General features: G+C 52.3%; 2 protein-coding genes across 2 annotated transcripts in view; both read right to left on the bottom strand.

Annotated features, from left to right (window-relative positions):
* Window positions 1-11,385, bottom strand: part of PGM2L1 (phosphoglucomutase 2 like 1) — a 29,762-nt gene extending 18,377 nt beyond the window's left edge. The window contains exons 1-2 of the mRNA XM_026041554.1: window positions 11,121-11,385; window positions 885-1,052 (exon numbers count right to left, since the gene is read on the bottom strand). Coding sequence (XP_025897339.1) covers window positions 885-1,052; window positions 11,121-11,231 — 279 coding nt within the window. The 5' untranslated portion in view covers window positions 11,232-11,385. The remainder of the gene's footprint in view (window positions 1-884; window positions 1,053-11,120) is intronic.
* Window positions 11,386-15,694: 4,309 nt separating this feature from the next.
* KCNE3 (potassium voltage-gated channel subfamily E regulatory subunit 3) lies at window positions 15,695-16,098 on the bottom strand. Its single transcript, XM_026041563.1, has one exon. The coding sequence runs from the start codon at window positions 16,096-16,098 to the stop codon at window positions 15,775-15,777; it is 324 nt and encodes a 107-aa protein (XP_025897348.1). The 3' UTR covers window positions 15,695-15,774.
* Between the last annotated feature and the right edge of the window lie 2,912 nt (window positions 16,099-19,010).

Here is a 19,010-nt window from a genome sequence, read left to right as displayed (position 1 = left end):
CTCTTCTCCAGCCTCAACAGGCCCCGCTCGCTCGGGCTCTCCTCACACGAGAGCTGCTCCAGGCCCTTCCTCAGCCCTGTCGCTCTGCGCTGGCCCCTCTCCAGCAGCTCCACATCCCTCTCATCCTGGGGAGKCCAGAGCTGCCCCCMAGGCTCCAGCTTTGGCCTCCCCAGMGCTGAGCAGAGGGGCAGGATCCCCTCCCTGCCCTGCTGCCAACGGCCTCCYGATGCAGCCAGGAGCCCATTGGCCTCCTTGGCCACCAGGGCCCTGCTGCCTCATGGGCACCTTGGTGTCAACCAGGATATGCCTAACAGCAATACTTTTTTTTACAACTATCCAGTCTATTTTAGATAACACTGTTCTACCAATGACTGTTACTGGAAGCCTAGCCCACAAGTCAGCCGGTTAACAACACAGATGATGTGCACAGCCAGGCTATAGATTTATCTTACTCCCTGTTCATTTGCCTACTAAAACACCTGATACGCTCACCCGGGGCTATTTTTTTGCACAGCTGATCACAACATCTATTAAAAAAGAAAGAACAGGTTTACTCGGTTGGAAAGTGGTCTTTTGCTCGCTGCTGAATACTAAAGATTCTTATGAGGGCTAATTATTTCCAATCTCAGAGTAGTAAAACAGGCTTTAGTTACTGGCCCAACTCCAGTTGAAGCGACTGCAATCTGCCTCCCAGAATGTCCAGTGGAACCTGCTCGAGCTACTTGATTTCCTTCTAGTCCTAAAACATCTCATACCATCACCCGATACTGCCCAAAGGCTGCTGTGCTTCACCTCCCAAGCTTGTATTTCAGGGGAACGTTACACGATCCCAACGGCGAGTGTGAAATCACTTCAGTTCCCCGTGGTGCTGCTGCGGATCCTACCTGGGTTGACTGGATCACGGTGAGATCGTTGATGTAGCAGAAACCTGCTCCCATGGCAGAGCGAAGCCCCGCGGTCCCGAAGGACAAGCGGCAGCAGAGCCGGTCCCGCAGCTCCTTGTGCTTTCCATCCTGCAGCAAGGTTTCAATCTGCTCTTTCGTTTTGGGGTTCTGCAAAAGAAGATTAAAGGGCATCATCTGCTTCTTGAAATCTCTACAGCAGCTTCCCAATTTAAACATTTACCAGCGCTGCAGTGCAAGAAGTTCTTCCTCTCCTACAAAATCCTGGTTTACACAAACTGGCCTGCACTGCAAGTGTGGTTTGAAAGGTACTTGCTCTTATTTATTTATCCTATTTTATTAGCAATTCAAAAGYTCTTGTAGACACCCATATCCTGATGAGTTCACCTAGTCGTTAACAGACTTCTCAGCAACTGGAAACCTGTTGTTGAGGAAAGCAGTGACCTGAGGACAGAGTTTCAGAGGCAGGTTGCAAACTCTGCTGTTGGAAAACAGACAAAATCGCCAAGTTCAAAGCACTATTTCTTTCCTCCCCACCCACCGGGAAGCTCTGCAAACAAGCACGGTAAAATAAAGCTCACATTGTAAAACCATAAAGAARGCTTGTCCTTTTGAGCTGCATTAATCTTTAGCAAGGTGAGTACACACAAAGACGGTATTTACTATAGATTGTCAAACAAACAAATAACAAAAAAAAAGGGTATTTTTCCTGGTCAGAAAAAAAACAGCCATTTTTGACACTTTCACTGCTCCGTATGCACATGGGATCCGAACAGATTTTAAAAGTTTCCTCYACAGCAGGTAAGAGAAAAATATCACGTATATCATGATATAATTTTAATAGCCATTTTCACTGCTGTCTAAAATTGTTCTTTACAATCCAAACGTGGACACTAAGCTACAGTTACAATGGGACTCATTGCCACTGCTCCCAATTTGTCTTTTAAAAACCTTGTATTGTGAGATTCAGCTTGTTATCAGAATGTACCCTAAAGGCACTTAAAATATATTAAATGAACTATGAGAGTTGCATTCTCTGACTCATACTGATAGCAGCATCTTCCAGAAAGCAGTACTCTAGCTCATCTACACCTTTACCCTAACAGTCAGATTTTTGCTTGTATTTAGGTGGGTGTCAAGAATTCCCAGTAAAACCAGGGAATTAAAACCAAACTTTCCTGATGCTATTAAAATTTTGAAGTAACATGATTAACACACTGCACAGCACATAAGCATTAASCAAGAGAGAATTCCCTAGAGGAGTCACTATATTTTTAGGAGTTGGCATCTTTCTGAAGCAAAAATAAATAAATAAATAATTCTACATCCCCCAAAGCGTCGCCCACCTCACCAAAACCTCATTGAAACTGGGACAAAATAAGGCAGATTGAGATTAAGCATCTACTTTTATTAATTATCTGTGATAATGGGAAACAGTTGCAGTAATGTCAACCATATTACCCTGGACTCATATGGGGAGAAGAAAGAAAAATAGTAATATTGATGTCTGTCCTTTTGCAATTTGTCCTAACAGGCAGCGAATATCCATAGGGGAGTGTTTTGAAAGAAAAGAATGGATTTGGACAACACTTTCTAACATTTATGTTTTGAAGGTTCTGTAATTATTTGGTCACCAAGAAGTTTGGTTCCCTCGACCTGCACCTTGTTTGGACAAGACCCCATTCACAACCCCTGGGAATCCGCAGGAGTCAAGGTCAGGCTTGCCAACAAAACAGATCCATCGGGAATGCAGCCGATATCCAGCTGTGAAACACCAGGAATCCCAACGGCTACGGTAGCTCAGCAAGGCTCAGCCTGCACGTGAGTCTCCCACAAAGGAGGCTGCTCAAAGTGAGCTCCTCAACAAGGGTTTGAAAAGGCAGAGGTGAAGGCAAGGGCAAAAAACCCTGACATTTATACTATAGAGGTCAGCCAGCTTCAGCTCCAGCACTGCCTCTGGAGCGCCGGAAAAGGAGACGGGCGCTTTAGGAGGGCTTGGAAGTGCAGGGAAAGGAGGGCACGTGAGATACATCACCTTTTCTTTAGGGAAAAAGAAGGAAATAAAACYACTCCCCAAATCGGAGAGTCTTTCCACTGCTTGACAGCAGCTCTTAAATGCTAAAAAATGGGACGTGTCAATTTAAAAATAGGTTTTATTGTCCTTGGTGCCTTTGAAATAAAAAGGCAAGATATGATCATTCAGGCTCTCCAACAGCTCTACAATCAGCTAGACATTTCCCAAAAKGCAGCTAAAGAAGTTCCAAAATTAAGTAAAAACAAGGAGGCACTACAAATATTAAACCCTGAAAACCAAAGTCTCTCTCTTTAGGCTGCTCATAGGAAATCAACCAGRAAATAGGGAGTTAAACTGAACAACTTCCTGTTTATGGCAAGCATATGAAAACCACTTTTCACACTAGCATAGTTAGACACATAATTTTGCTTTAAAGCATGATTATCAAATTACAYGACCACTTTAATAACTTCTTTAGGACGGGCAGTGCTGCTTGCCTGCAAGAATGTAGTAACACGTGTATTTCATACTTTATGCTCTCATGTTTTACAAGATTGAGGCAATCCATAACTCAGGCATTTATTTTGCTAAGTGAATAACATGCAATTTTTGATTGAAGTTACCGAACACCTCCTAGGAAACAAAAATAAATCACCGAAAATATCATCCAAAAAATGATCTCATTTCATGCTATGGGTTATGCATTTGATAGCATCAAAAATCTGACCTCAAGAAAGTTTGTGACATGATCCTTACTGCTTCTCACTGCTTAAGAAAGTATTTCTTTAAATTCCTCAGAGCATTTTCCCGAGTCAGAATTTCAAAGCCTGTGGACGAGCTTATCTTCTTGCACATATATCTTAAACATGAAAATAAAAAAAGTCTACAACAGTAAAGTCAGTATTTCAAAAGGCCCAGGAGCAAAGGCAGCCTAAAGCTTAAATGTACGTGTCACTGTCAAAATCTAATCCTACTACAAATTCTCAAAAAATTGTGCGAGTTTTTGTCGTTTTGCTTTAATATTGATAAAATAACACACTGAAAGCTTTAGAGTAGCTCTTATGAAGGTTTATTTTTCAAAGCTGGACAGATTTAAGTTAAACTCTACAAACAGAGCTATAAAACATCACTGCTTTGAAAAGAATTTCTCAAGCTACAAAGGTTGAAACTGGTAGCAGTTAGCTGCAAACTGAATTAGCTTAAAATCACAGGCACTGAACAGCTGAAGTGCCTCCTCCTAAAAACTGTCTGGATTAGTGGGACAAACTCCATTAATCACAACCTAGAAGTCCAATGTAAGGCAAAGAGAAGTTTATCAGAAATTATCATGGACATCGCTTGCACTTTCCTTTCAATGGCCTTTAAAATAAGCAGAATGATCTGTCTTTTCTGCTTTAAAAGCAAGGAGACTTCARCAAGTTTTATATAAAAATGCTCCTTTCCTAAGGAAAGGAGATTTTGCTCCAAGACATCCCTGCACCTCCGCTGGCTCCACCACCACAATTCACYCCATGTCCCATGTGAAACATTAATTAACTGATGAGGTCTCAGGTCAGGCTTTCAGCAGGGGTAACAGCACGTGGCAGGTCACAGTTTGCCTCCTTTTCCATGGCAGTGGCTGGTCTACAAGACACAATATAGTAAATTCTGCAGATGTGTTTCAGCTGGGAAGGGTTAGCTGCAAGTAGTGAAAAGAGGGCTCTCCTAGAGAGGGAAGAGGAGAATCATCTCTGGGCAAGGGCCATCCTTACAGACCTGGTATGATCCAGGATTCCCAAATTAACAGTGTGTCCAATGGGAAAATAGCACCTTGCAAGTATCTGAGCCTCACACAGCTACTGGTATTCAGAAGAAAAACAGCTAGTGGCAAAGGAAACACTGTGGGTCCTGGGAGGCACAAGGAGAAGAGACAACAGTAAAGAGAGGCAAATATCCTTCCAAACGTGACTACTCTGACCCGTATGGTAGGAGAAAAAGAAAAAAGCAGGGAGTATTAAAAGGACAAACAAGAATTTTTAGAATACAGCTATTAAATTCTTCCCTAAAAATCAGAGTAATTCAGGGTTGGAAGGTTTTTAAGCCCACTTTCCTTCTTATTGTAGAAAAACTATGAGGTCCAGCCAAGTTGCTCAGGGCTCTCCCTAGCTGGATTTTAAAAATGTCCACAAACAGAGGCCACACAACCTCCCTGGACCCCATTCTACTGCTTGACTTCCCCCCATAGGAGCATTTCTCCTTATATCCAGCTGTGGAGGATGGGTAAGTTCCACTTGGTCCATTCCCCCAGCCTGTCTTGGTCCCTCTGAATGGTAGCTCTGCCCCTCAATCCTTTCCACCAGCAGCATCACCTGTAAACTCAATGAGAGGGCCCTCAGGATCGTTAAGCTGCTGCTCGAGATACAAGTTTGTGAAGTATTCTTAATTTACAAGTAGTTTTGAGGCTTGTCATTTGATAGCTGGGAAGTAAAGAGCAACCAGAGGTCAGGCAGTGTTTTCATATCTTATTTCACGTAGCTCGTACTAAGCACATTCAGAGATTCAGAGAACCACCTCATGCCAACATAGAAAGCACTATTTTGCATGAGCAACAAGCTACAAGGCAGAATGAGACCAAGTAATAAACGCCTCAAATTCACTGTAAAAAGAAGCGGAAGCAAGAAGAATGTGGGAGTCAGACAGACTATTGCATGGGCAGGAGTCTGAAGATATAACAGTACCAGGACTTCCACAAGAAGCAGAAGAAACAAGTTCTGCAGTGTTTTTTTTCCCCCCAGGGAAAACTGCCCCATTAGGGCAGTTTCCAGATAGGTGAAACTTTTTCTTTATATTTTTTTCCAAATTAATCATGTTTGCCTTCCTTTAAAATATAACAATTGGACTTTTGTTCTAAGTCTTCAGCAAGAAATAACATAACATGCACTGTGGGTCCTGTGAAAGTGGCTATTAAAGTGGTTATAAGGGCACTACAGAAGAGGGAAGCAGATTAAGTTATACCCCAACATCCACAACAAGCTTAAATAGCTACTTATAAAAATCCTCTGGCGGAGGCAGATCCGTGACAGAGCTTYGGGGTCAGCTGCTGTGGCAGCCCAAGGCGACAACTGAGATTCTGCAGCATCCCCAACACATTCAAGAGGGGCTTGAGGTTTTATTGAAAAGCAATCATTATATTCCCTGCCAAATTCAGTGTTATACTCTATTCTCAGTTTGCCAGGTACCACACAGTTGTATCCTGATAGCCGTAATTAATTTTTCTTTTTATTTATTTATTGGTAACTCATTTGGATAAGGAATCTGAAAAGGCCTGTGGAGCTGGCACCAAAGGAGTTGTCTATGTAGCATAATTCTCCATTAATTTCTTTGGCATTAAGTGAGCATTTCTCACTGGTCCTTTAGCTTTCAGTCACATTAATAATGAATGTTACTTGCTAACAGAGCTAGTTTTCCCCAGCCCAAATCCTATCAAAACAACTGTCGGTTTACAGCAATCTTTTCTGACTTTTGCAGGTACTAACAACATCTGTAGCTTGGAAGAAAAAGAAAACAAAATTAAACCACACAAAAACCAGGAGTCTAGAAGATGAAAAGCTTATAATTCTTTTTCTCCCTTGAGGATGGTTTTACAAGGGATGAATTCCAAGGAAATTCAACAACCACAAACCTTAAGTGCATCTAGCTTTGTCAGCCAGGCTTTTGAATTGGTGTTTTAAAGCTTTTTTGAAATGAAATCAGGCTGAAAAAGCCAAGCCCACCAGAATACACATTTATAGGAAGACTTAAGCAGCAGGAATGTAGCACTGGTTGGGGAATAGTTAGTCCACCTTTCAGACCTGGCTTAAAATCCGCATCTTCATCAAGTTCTCATATACTTCTCCTAGGGAAGTCTCAAGAAAGAAGAAAGATTTCTCCTAAAAGTCTTAAGTTTTTATTTTCTCTCGTTCAACGAGAGTTTGGTTTCTGGCCAGCAACTGCACCAACATTTTCCAGGGAAAATCACCTGGATAACCAGGCGAACGTTACTCAAGCTGGACACTGCGACAGGAGAGGGAAGCCTCTCCGTGAGCCACAACAGCTCTGCAGCAGTCAGATTATTTTGGTAGGGAGCCTGTACGTAAAGTGGACACCCGGATGAAAAAACATTTAGGGCACAGTCTGCATCCACACTGCCTGTCTGCAGAGACCCAYAGGGAATTTTGCTCCATTCACCTAAGATGGTTTTTCAATATTGACACACCAGAGAAAAGTCACAGGCTGCACATCCCACATCACCGCATCGTTCTGCCATGTGGGGATATTTTAGAGCATTTTTTGGAGCATATTTAGAGATTTTCCTTAGCTCTCTGCTCTTCCTGCTGATTGTTAGAACTGCGTCTAGTAAAAAAGGGAACATCTTTCTGCTCACTTTCACTATACTTTTATATTTGTTGCAGATTTGGTAGCCTTTTTCTGACATTAAACCAGAAASTAAACCTTTACATGTCTCCTCCCTTCCTTACGTGGGTTGTACAYGGTTTCTGTCTTTCTATACGGAGTGTTACTACAGCAGTTTTCAGTTCAGTTCACAAGAGCACTGCTGCTGCTGCAGACAGTTCTCACCTTCTTCCCAAACCAACTCCTTTCTGGTATCACAATAAACATTCCCGCAGCTACCTTGAATTTGAGCAAGAAGGAGTCAAACCAAGAAGTCCCTCCTCCCCTCCCAGGCCGAGCTGGAGCAGTTCCCTGAATAATTGCACAAATATTTGTGCCAGATCAAGTGGCAAGGGAAGGGGAAGTTCAGCTACAAGGAAGGGTGAGCCTACTTTCTTTCCGTGGCACTCATTAAAATCCGCTTACGGAACAAAAACATCTGCTTCTCAGAACAATTTAAAACTATCTGACTGCCTCAACGTGCACARCCCAGCAGTTCAGAACACAGGAGAGCCTCTATCACACTCAATGCTGAAGAGACACTGATAAAGTAAGGAAAGGGATATAAGTGACAGACTATCCCCTCAAAGTCTTACTGCTTCAGTCTTATCTGGGATATCTGAAGGTTGCAGTGTGTTARCACAGCACAGGAGGACCCTTCGCAGCCTCCACAACCCTCACCAGAAAGTCAGCACTGCAGCTTATTCAGCAGTATAAACACCGAGGCCATAAAGTTGAAGTTTCAAGRCTATAATCTATTACGACAGGCACTAAGCCACACTGCTTATGGTATTAGAGGGCTTCCCATTCCACCGAGTTTGTTGTTTTGCTCTCAGGAGCCCTGTGGGATTGTGTCCACAACACTCCAGAATCACTTCAATGACGTCAGCCTTTGACGTGACAGCTTGCAGTGCAACCAAGTCATTTTGAAGAATTTCTTTCCTCATTTGCGCTCATTTCCTGAGCATTGTTTTCTCCTGCTGCTGTGCTTGAAAGCACGCTCAAAAGGTTTGTGCATTTGCCAAGCACTCCCTGCCCTCCACACGCTCTACCGTAACACCAGCAGCCCATTACAACGGTTTCGTGTATAAACATCCCTCCAGAACATTTTTGCAGGTGGCCAACGTGAGGCTGTGCGGAGCACGCTCTGTGCACAAGCAGCCTGTCAGCAAGAGCGCAGAATTAACTGGCCATCTGTGAGCTTTAAGCCTCATTTCTACATAGAGACTTAACTGAAAGCGAGAGGGCTTTGACTTCACTCTTCAGCTGCGACTCCTTTCTTTGGTCCCTGTGATTTTGATGAAATGGATCAGGCTCTTAATTGTGCCGCTCTCCCTGCACGATGCCACCAGCTGGTATGCCAGGATTTGATCCTCAAAATTACCAGTGTTTGATCCTCAAAATCACTCCAAAAGCCTCCTCAGCTGCTATGCACAACAASTGCATACCTTATTTTCATCCTACTCAGAAGCACGTAGCACATCAGCATCACTGTATAAAGCCACCCAAGACTGGCAGATAAAATAGTTACCAAAACCGGGGTCCAAATTAAACATGTGCTCTATGCAGAAGCAGTTTTGTCGGGGACACAGGCTGTGACACAGCTTTCTGTGCAACCCAGGCTCCTTCAGAGGGCTCATGACAGATGTGGGAGTACAATGGAAGAGCTGGGGAGTAATGGAAAAGGAATTAAAGGGAGAAAATACAGAATGAGGACAGAAAAAGGAGAAGATGCCACTCTTAGTGTGAAATTTAGCCAGCGTGTCTAAAAAGAGTAAAGAGGACAAAGAAGGGAGATTAGCTGGAGCATCTTCTTTATGCCAGTTGTTAAAACACGTTCATGGAGATGGAGGATACTGGTGGGAAAGAGGTGGGGAGAAAGAAGATCGTCATAGGGTCAGGTCGCCCCGTCTCCTGTACTGGTTATTGCACTAGCAAGGCTAACACAGGTATCGAAATCTGAAAGAATGACAAGCAGCTTTAATTAGGGCTCTCCAAAGGGAGAAAAAACACTCATGGTTTTAAGAATTAATTACAGCAAGCAATTTTCAATTAACTTAGAGGACAAATGCTTCCCAGAACTAAATACAGTTGTGAACCTCACGTGMAGATTTGTCTTTGGCAGGAGTCAGCCCAAGTTCAGGAATCCTTGCAGGAAACGCCACAGAGGGAAGCAAGGTTGCAGCGCTGCAAGGGAACTCACTCTTGGGGTCAAGTTTAGTTGCGTAACTTCATTTTTAGAAAGAGCTATGCAAACAAATAACATTTCACTAATCCAGTTCTAGAACAAAATATTTTCCCTTGGAAAATTTTGAGAAGCCTAAGTTTTCCTAGCTCATCTTTTTAGCCTCAACATGTATTTATTTCCTTAAAAATACCTTTCTTTGAACTAATAAATATATATTTATACAGAGTGTATATATATGTGTGTATATACATACACACATAATCAAATAAACGTTTATTTGGGTTCAGACTGGATATAGCAGTTACCAAGTGTGTAATCATGAAGSTTTTTTCTATCCTTTCCTGCTCCATGCCAACTACTCCCAGATTTTTTCATAGCAACAGCTCCGAGTCCAGAACATGCAGATGACAAGTGTTAATTGGTATAAAAATGAAAATCGAGAGCGTATTTTCGAGAAGCACAAAGCTCATCCAACAGTCATCATGGAAAGCAAGAATTTGCTTATGGCCTAAATTCCAGCTTTTTCATGCTTTAACCCTAGCAGGATGACACTAAAGAGCAAACAGGGCAAACAAGCTCCTGGCAGCTACTCTTTTTTATCCTCAAAAGCAGAGTATTTAAAAAAATAACTAAAATAAATAAAGTCACACACAGAAATCTGAACCACTGGTGCACGAGCTCTGTGGCTTCCCCTCCTCCCAAGATGTTATTTAAAGCAYCGACCATGGCGTTTCATGAAGGCCACTGAAAAGAAATGTCCTTCCAACAAGGAGTTAAGCAAAGGAGCCTCAGCACGGCGTTATTACAACGCCCCCAAACTCACTTTGCCCAGTTTAGTCACAGCCAACCAAGCCTGCAGTCACCTTGATGCTCTGGCAGGGCTGAAATGAAAGGAGCGCAGCAGAACGCAGGTTTCTGAAGCCTGATTTACTCCCTTTTTTTACAGGGGGAAAAAGGAGGGCGAGTGGATTCAGGAAGCTAAGGGAAAGAAAAGTGACGTCATGCGATTTTAAGCATTTCAAGGCATTAAATGATGCCCCCTCCCCCRTCTTAAGCCGATCTCCAGGGATGCGCGTGCCTGGGTGGATAAGGATGCGGCAGCAGCAGGGAGCAGGTGCGGCTCTCGGCAGGATCCCATCCCATCCCATCGCGCCACCGGCGTGCCAAGAGGGACAGGCAACCGGTCCTGCCCCATCCCGCAGGCAACTGCATCTCCATGCCAAGGCCACCTCGCTGCCCTCGCCAAAGGGCCACCTGACCCCGCRCCAAAAGGACAGCCCTGAGGAGTTGGGGGGACACGGGAAGTGTAAGGTCTCAGGGGGGAGGGAAGATTTTAAAGATTAAAAAATAAAAGAAATAAGTTAATAAATAAATAGAAAAAATAGAATAAAAGAAAAGAAAATTAATAAACAGAAATAGAAATTAAACAGGAAACAAAAAATAAAAATAATAAACAAAAATAAAAATAATAAGCAAAAATAAAAAATAGTGAAAACAAATAAATAAAAATATAAATAAAACAAAAATATAAATAAAGGGGAGAACAGGGCTGAGGCACAGTGAGAAACGAGGGTGACACCCCCTGCCCCCGGCACCCTCCTCGTACCTTATCCCAGCTCAGCCACTGCCACACGGCCTTGTCGAGCTGCGCGTCGCCGGTGCTGCGGGCCACCAGCACGTTGGAGTTGACATCGCCGCCGGAGCCGCGCTCGCCCATGTCGCCGCCGGGGAGCGCGAGCCCCGCTGAGCCGTTGCAGGGGGGGAAGGTAAGGGTGGGATGGCGGTAGCTTCACTCCGCGGCGGCAGCGAGCATCGGGGGCGGGCCGCTTTTTACCTCAGCGCAACGGTCCCGACGCCGAGTAACGGCCACCGCCAACGGTCGCGGCGCGCGCGCCCCCGCGCCGCCAACGGACCCAGCCCGCGCGCGCCGCCGCGGCCCGACAACAACACCGGCCCCGCCCCTCGTCGCGGCCTGGCCAATCGCGGCAGAGATGCTCTGGCCACGCCTCCCCAGCAGCACCAGCACCCCCAGGCGCCGACTCGCCCTAAGGCAGGCCCTCGCGGTGCTTGCTGGGAAATGTAGTCCGCACGCCGCGGCGAGCCGCAAGGAGGCGTAGGCCCCGCGTGGGCTTAGACTACAACTCCCGGCAGACCTTGCGGCGCCCTCTTTTTGCGCGCCCGTGCAGGGAAGCCGCCGCGCCAAGGCGGGGCAGCAGGTCTACCTGCCTCAGGGCCCCATGGCCTCTACCTTGTAAACCTTCCTCTTCGGCCTCCCTTTTTAAAAATTCCTGCTCAAAGCACGCCAAATCTTGACAAAAACCCTCAAGGAGATGAGAAGGCAGTGAAGCAGGTGTTAAAACAAAACTTCATGTCTTGATTCCTTTAGATCTTACCTCTTTCCCCCACCTCTCTCCCTGCTTCTCCTACAGGTTTCTGGGGATAATTTTAAATTATCCTACCTCTGAATTCCAGTTCTAACACCARGATTTTACCCACATAGGAGAGCTGACAATCACTTAACTATCAACCCTCCTTGCTGATAATTTCCTTGGAGAACAGACTTTTCCTGTGGCGATAGAAATGCTCTTATAGGAGATAAATAAATGTCTTTCCTGCTTCATTTGGAGAGTTTCCCCAGGAGCAGCTGCAGCCTAGAAGGTCTGAAAMTCTTCCATGGGGTCTCACAGATGTCCCCAAAACCAAAAAATAAGTGGCAGACMGGTTTTTATTCCAGAAAGTCAGCAATTTGCCCATGATATTCCCGGTGCTTCTTGTGCCCTCGTGGTTTGTGCAGTGAGCAGGGATGAACCCGAACCTCTCCGCTGGCCATTTCCTGACTCGGCAGCCCCTCTTTTGTTTTATTTATGGGGGAATTCGCCCTCGTCGCCTCTCGGTGCACCCCTGGCTGCTGCTAAAACGTGTTTTGGAGGCTCCCGTGACCGAGCAATTAATCCAGGGTTTAATCAGCTGCTCGGGGTCAGTGAGCCAGGCTCCCGCTCGGCCTCGACCATGTCCTTTGCAAACAGGCAACCTTTAACGCGGACCTGGCTATTTTTAATCCTTTCCATCGGTATTAATAGCCCGTGCAYGGGCTCTGCTCAGCACTTGGCCACYGGGACACGTGCACGTGCGGAAAAATAAGGGATGTGATGGGTTGCGTCTGTGGTTCCATGTCTTTAGCAGAAATGGGGGGTTTGGGATGCTGGAGAAGGTTCCTGACCCAAAGGCAGAGTTTGTGCATCTAGAAACAGCCCCGTTTCCATAAAAACAACCTCCTCTCATTCCGGAAAATTGCTTTAAGGCAACACAAACAACGACGATTGGGATGAGGTGGATGGAGATGTGGCTGAATGGAGGAGTGACACATGGGAGGTGGATGTGATGGAGGAGCTCACAGGGTTGCGGAGGCCAACAGGACCAGGGCAGGATCATCCCCCTGTGCTGGTGAGGCCACAACTCGGACACTGTGCTCGGTTTTGGGCACTATGAGAAGGACATTGAGGTGCTGGAACGTATCTGGAGGAGGGCAATGAAGCTGGTGAAGGGGCTGGAGCAAAGACCTTATGAGGAGCAGCTGAGGGAGCCGGGGTTATTTAGCGTAGAGAGGAGGAGCTTCAGGGGAGACCTTATTGATCTCTATAACTACCTCAGAGGAGGTTGTAGTGAGGCAGGGCCGATCCCTTCCCTGGAATAACGACAGATAGAAATAGAGGAAATGGCCTCACGTTGCACCACGAGAGGTTCAGGTCGGATATTAGGAYGAATYTGTGCCATGTGCTCCAGGTGTCCCTGCTTGAGCAGGAAGGTTGGACTAGATGATCTCTAGAGGTCCCKTSCAACCTGAACCATTCTGTGATTCTGGGAATTTCTACCTGGAAAGAGTAGCCAAGTGGAGTCCCCRTCCCTGGCAGTGTTGAAGAAACGTGTAGATGAGGCACAGAGAGACATGGTTTAACGGGCATGGTTCTGAGGGGTTGGACTCCATGATCTTGAAGGTCTTTTCCAAGCATGATGATTCTATGATCACGTTGGTTGGAGGCCTGTAGCTCAGAGTGTCCTCCAGGGGGCCTCAAGGAGCTGCGTGAAGGACTAGAGGTCTCCTCAGCAAGTTCACAGATGACAGAAAACCAGTCCCTCCATCACCTCCATGGCCCTTCGCTGGCCTCTCTCCGGCACCTCCATGTCCCTCTCATCCTGGGTAGGCCATCACTGACCCCAGTGCTGCACATGTGGCYTCCCCAGAGCAGAGAGGACGATACCCTTCCTGGAGCTGCTGCCGACGCTCGGCCTGAGGCAGCGCAGGGGACCATTGGCCTTCATGACCCCCAAGGCACATTGCTGGCTTGTGGTCACCTGGTTGTCCACCAGGACACCCAGGTCCTTCCCCACAGAGCTTATTTCCAGCAGGTCATCCCCAACCTGTTGTGGTGCATGGGGTTCTTCCTCCCYATGTGAAGGACCCCGSACTTGCCTTGGTTGAACTTCATGCGGTTCCTCTGTCCCCACCTCTCCCGCCTGCCCAGGTCCCTCTGGATGGCAGTGCAGCCCCCGGGGGTCTCGGCCAGTCCTCCCAGTTTTGTGTCACTTGTGAACTTGCGGAGGGGCCACCCTGTCCCTTCACCCAGGTCATGGATGAAGAGGCTGAACAGCCTGGACAGCCAGTACTGACCCCTCAGGGACACCCCTAGCTCCAAGACTCCAACTAGACTTTGCGCCACTAATCACAGCCCTCTAAGCTCGGCCTTTGGGCCAGGTCTCAGTCTATCTCACCGTCCCCTTTTCCATCCCACTCTTCCTCAGCTTCCCTGGGAGGACGTTTTGGAAGATGGTGTCGAAAACCTGGATGAAGCCAAGGGAGGCGGCACCCTCTGCTCTCCCCATGTCCACCCATCCGACCATCCCAGCGCGGAGGCCACCAGCCTCATCAAGCCTCAATTCCCCCTGGAGACTCCGTGCTGGCTCCCCCTTCCCACCTCCCCATCCTCCTCACGCCTAGGGARGACATCCAAGGAGAGCTGATCCATCGCCTTTCCAGGGATTGCGTTCCCTGAATCCCGCCGGGGTTGCGCAGGGAGGCTCACCCGGCAAATCCCCACCCAGAAGCCGGGATCTCTCCCGCTTTGCCCATCCTCTATTTTTACAGTTCCCAGGAATAACTGCCTGCCGTTCCCAGCCCCAGACGGGACCAGCCGAACCCGCTCCGTCCTCGCGCGCCGTCACCCTTAGGCGGGAGCGCGTTCCCACGCTCCCGGAGTTGGCACCGCCGCCGGATCCCACCCCTTATCGGCTTCCCACGTGGGGACAACCCGGCGGCACCTGCCACTTATCGGGACGGCTCCCGGATCGGGCACCGTGGCGGCTCCCGGCAGGGCAAGGTCACCTGCTCCGACCCGGCCACGCTTCCCGTGGGACACGCAGGGACACACGGGGACACTGCACATGCCACCGAGGACACTTTGCATGGGGGTTTCCCACAGCAGCTGGGACRCAGGGGGACACGGAAGGGCCACCAATTCCCATTCCCAACCTGGAGACCCCCACGCCGGAGCCGACAGCCCAACCGCCCCGGATGCCGGGAAGTCCCCGGAGCGCTGGGAAGCGGCCGCCCGGCCCGACCCAGCGCCTCCGCTCTGTTTGCACAGAAAGGCTCCCACGGGGCTTTATTTTCTTTTCCCACCGCAGAGCAAACAGGGCGCGGAGTCTCCGGAGCCGCCGCGGGGCCGGCGCGGAGATCCCGGCCAGGTGGCAAATCCCGATGCGAATCCCGGTGCTCATCCCGCCTGGAGCTGTGCAGGCCCTTCGGGAAGCAGGAGGGCTGGGGGCGCCGGGAACGGGCCGGTGCCGCCAAGTCRGGGCCCAACGCGGTACAAAAGGGCAAAGCTGCAGCCGGCAGCGCCGGAGCTGCAGGAAGGAAGCAGGAAAAGCAGCTGGGAGCGCCGGGAATGGGAGGGGGGGACGCAGTGCGGGCAGCAACAGCCCCCGTGTCTCGCTCCGGAGGGGGACACGGATTCCCAAGGAGCAGCTCTCCATCCTGCCCGCTCCCAGGATGGGCTCAACCATTCCCACGTGCCCAACGGCGCCGGAGCAGGAGGAGACGCGGAGCCGAATGTCRGGAAACCACCACCTTTAATCCCCGGGGGAGAAACAGGGGCCCAGCCCCGGCATCCCCTCGGGGGCGGCATCATCCCAGCGCGTCGGGATGCTCCGGAGCCGCCGGCGCGGGCGCTCTCCGTTGGGGAAGCGCGTGCCGGCGCCGTGCCTCAGATCATGGAGACGCGGTTCTTGATGTAGACGTGGTAGGGGTCGGAGCGCTTGTCCACGCGGCGCGAGCGCGTGTAGCCCAGGATGAGGCTGCCCACGGTGGCGGCGAAGAGCGTCATGACGAAGAGGACGTACATGTAGGCGTTGTCGTGGCGGGCGCCGCGGGCGCCGCGCGCCGGCGCCGGGCTCCGCGTCGTGCCCGTGGCCACCGCCGCCACGGCGCGCTCGCCGCCGGCGCCGCCGCCGCCGCACAGCGTGTGGTTGAGGGCGCGCAGCACCGCGTGCAGCCCCGCCGGCCAGCCCGTGCCGTTGCCCGCGTCCATGGCGAAGAGCCTGCGGGCAGCGCCGGGCAGCCTTGTAGGGGGGCAGCCCTGCCATGGGGTGCAGCCTCCCCATGGGGTGCAGCCCCCCCATAGGGTGCAGCCCCAGCCCCCCATGGGATGCAGCCCCGGTCCCCCATGGGGTGCAGCCCCCCCACAAGGTGCAGCCCCAGAGCCCCATGGGGTGCAGCCCTGCCATGGGGTGCAGCCCTGCCATGGGGTGCAGCACCCCCACAAGGTGCAGCCCCGGCACACCATAGGGTGCATCCCCAGTCCCCCAGAGGGTGCAGCTCCCCTATGAGGTGCAGCCTTGGCCCCCCACGAAGTGCAGCATTGGCTCCCCATAAGCTGCAGCCCCAGCGCCCCGTAGGGTGCAGCCCTATCCCCCCACGGGGTGCAGTCCCAGTGCCCCACAAGGTGCAACCCCGGCCCCCCCGTGGGGTGCAGCTCCCCCGCAGGGTGCAGTCCCAGCATCCCATCGAGTGCAGCCCCACCACAGGGTGCACCCCCGGCCCCCCACGGGGTGCAGCCCTGCCATGGGGTGCAGCCCTGGCTCCCCACGAAGTGCAACCCTGGCCCGCATGAGRTGCAGCCTTGGCTCCCCATAAGCTGCAGCCCCAGCGCCCCACGGGGTGCAGCTCTAACCCGCCACGGGGTGCAGTGCCAGCCCCCCATTGCATGCAGCCTCAGCCCCCCATGGGGTGCAGCCCCAGCCCCCCAGCAGCCTCAGCCCCCCGTGGGGTGCAGCCCCCCGCGCGGTGCAGCCCCGGCGCCCGCCGCTGCAATGGGGGGCAGCCCACGGTGCCCCCCGCGCCGGGCAGCCCCCCGGGCCCTGGGGACGCGCAGGGGCCGGGGGCGCCGCGGGGTCCCGCTCACTCACCCGCCTCCGCTGCGGCTGCGGCTGCGGCCCGGGCTCGGCCGCGACTGCAGCCCCGCGGCGGCCGCGGCCCCTTCCCGCCCCGCGGGCCCGGCTCTGCCCTCGCCGGGGCCGGGCCCCGCTGCCTCCTCCCCCGTGCGCCCGGCACCGCGGCCCGCGCCCGCCTCGGGGTCCCGCTGCCGCCCTGGGGGTCCCGCTGCTGCTCTGGGGGTCCCGCTGCCGCCCTGGGGGTCCCGCTGCTGCTCTGGGGGTCCCGCTGCCGCCCTGGGGGTCCCGCTGCTGCTCTGGGGGTCCCGCTGCCGCCCTGGGGGTCCCGCTGCTGCTCTGGGGCTCCCACATCCACCCTGGGGGGCCCGCTGCCATTCTGGGGGTCCCGCTGCTGCCCAGGGGTCCCCATATCCACCCTGTGGGTCCCACTGCCATCCTGGGGGTCCCGCTGATGCCCTGGGGGGCCTGCTGATGCCCTGGGGTCCCCACATCCACCCTGGGGGGTCCCGCTGCCATGCTGCGGGTCCCGCTGATGCCCTGGGGTCCCCACATCCACCCTGGGAGTCCCACTGCTGCCCTGGGGGTCCTGCTGCAAGTCTGGGGATCCTGCTGCTGCCCCGGGGGTCCCGCTGCTGCCCCGGGGTGCCACGTCCATCTTGGGGGTCCCACTGCTGCCCTGGGGGTCATGCTGCCATTCTGGGGATGCCGCTGCTGCCCCGGGGGGTCCCATGTCCACCCCGGGGTCCCACATCCACCCTGGGGGGTCCCGCTGCTGCCCTGGGGTCCCCACATCCACCCTGGGGGTCYGGCTGCCATCCTAGGGGTCCCGCTGCTGCCCTGGGGGTCCCACATCCACCCTGGGGGTCCCGCTGCCATCCTGGGGGTCCGGCTGCCATCCTAGGGRTCCTGCTGCTTCCCTGGGGGTCCCACATCCACCCTGCCTGTCCCACTGCTGCCCCGGGGGTCTTGCATCCGCCCTAGGGGTCCCGCTGCCGTCCCGGGGTCCCGCATCCACACTGTGGGTCCTGCTGCTGCCCTGAGGGTCCCACTGATGTCCCAGGAGCCCCATGTCCACCCTGGGGGTCCCACATCCATCCTGGGGGTCCCGCTGCCACCCTGAGGTCCCTCGTCCACCCTGGGGGTACCACTGCTGCCTCAAGGGTGCCATGTCCACCCTGGGGGTCCCACTGCCACCCCAGAATCCCACATCCACCCTGGGGGTCCTGCTGCTGTCCCAGGGGTCCCGTGGCCACCCCGGGGATCCCACTGCTGCTGTGGGGGTTCTGTATCCACTCTGGGGGTCCCACGTCCACCTTGGGGGTCCTGCTGCCACCCTAGGGGTCCCACTTCTTTCCACAAGAGAGTCCCACTTCCACCCTGGGCTGCTGCTCCAGGAAGATCCCGCTGCCACTCGAGAGGGTCCCACTTCTTCCATCAAGGGGGTCCCACTTCTTCCCCCAAGGGGGTCCCACGTCCGCCCTGGGCTCCTGCTGCTGCCGTGGGGTCCTGCTGCCACCCAGAAGGTCCCATCTCTTCCCCCGAGGGGATCCTSCATCCACCCCAGGGTTCCTGCTTCTTCTCCCAAAGGGGCTCCCATGCTCACCCTAGGGTCCCAAATCCACCTTGGGGGGTCCCACATTCACCGCAGGGGTCCTGCTGCTGCCCCCAAGGGGGTCCCACATCCACCCTGGGCTCCTGCACCCACCCTGGGGTCCCACACCTGCCCCAGGGGGTCCCACCTGCACCCTGGGGTCCCTTCCCAAGGGTCTCTCTACCTCCCGGGGGGTCCAAATTCATCCAGAGGGGCCCTGGAAGCTCCAAGGCTGGGGGGTCTCTCACCCCGGGAGTCCCTCACTCACCCAGGGGGTCCCACATCCACCCTGGTGCCCCCGCGCCCCCAGTTTCACCCCATGGTCCCTCTTTCTCCTGCCCACATGGAGGTACCAGGGGACCGGGAGCAGCCGGACCCACCGCGTCCCCCCTCACCAGCAGCTCCCACTCAGCCGATCCCTCTGGAAAATGCCACTGGATGCCCGAATCCCGGAGTGCT

This window comes from Nothoprocta perdicaria, unplaced genomic scaffold (assembly GCF_003342845.1).
Source record: "Nothoprocta perdicaria isolate Ctin4 unplaced genomic scaffold, notPer1 scaffold_288, whole genome shotgun sequence".
Classification (NCBI taxonomy): Eukaryota; Metazoa; Chordata; class Aves; order Tinamiformes; family Tinamidae; genus Nothoprocta; species Nothoprocta perdicaria.
This window is presented reverse-complemented; position numbering and strand designations above follow the sequence as displayed.

Coding starts and splice junctions, on each gene's coding strand:
- KCNE3 (XM_026041563.1), bottom strand. CDS start 16,098: ATGGACGCGGGCAACGGCACGGGCTGGCCGGCGGGGCTGCACGCGGTG.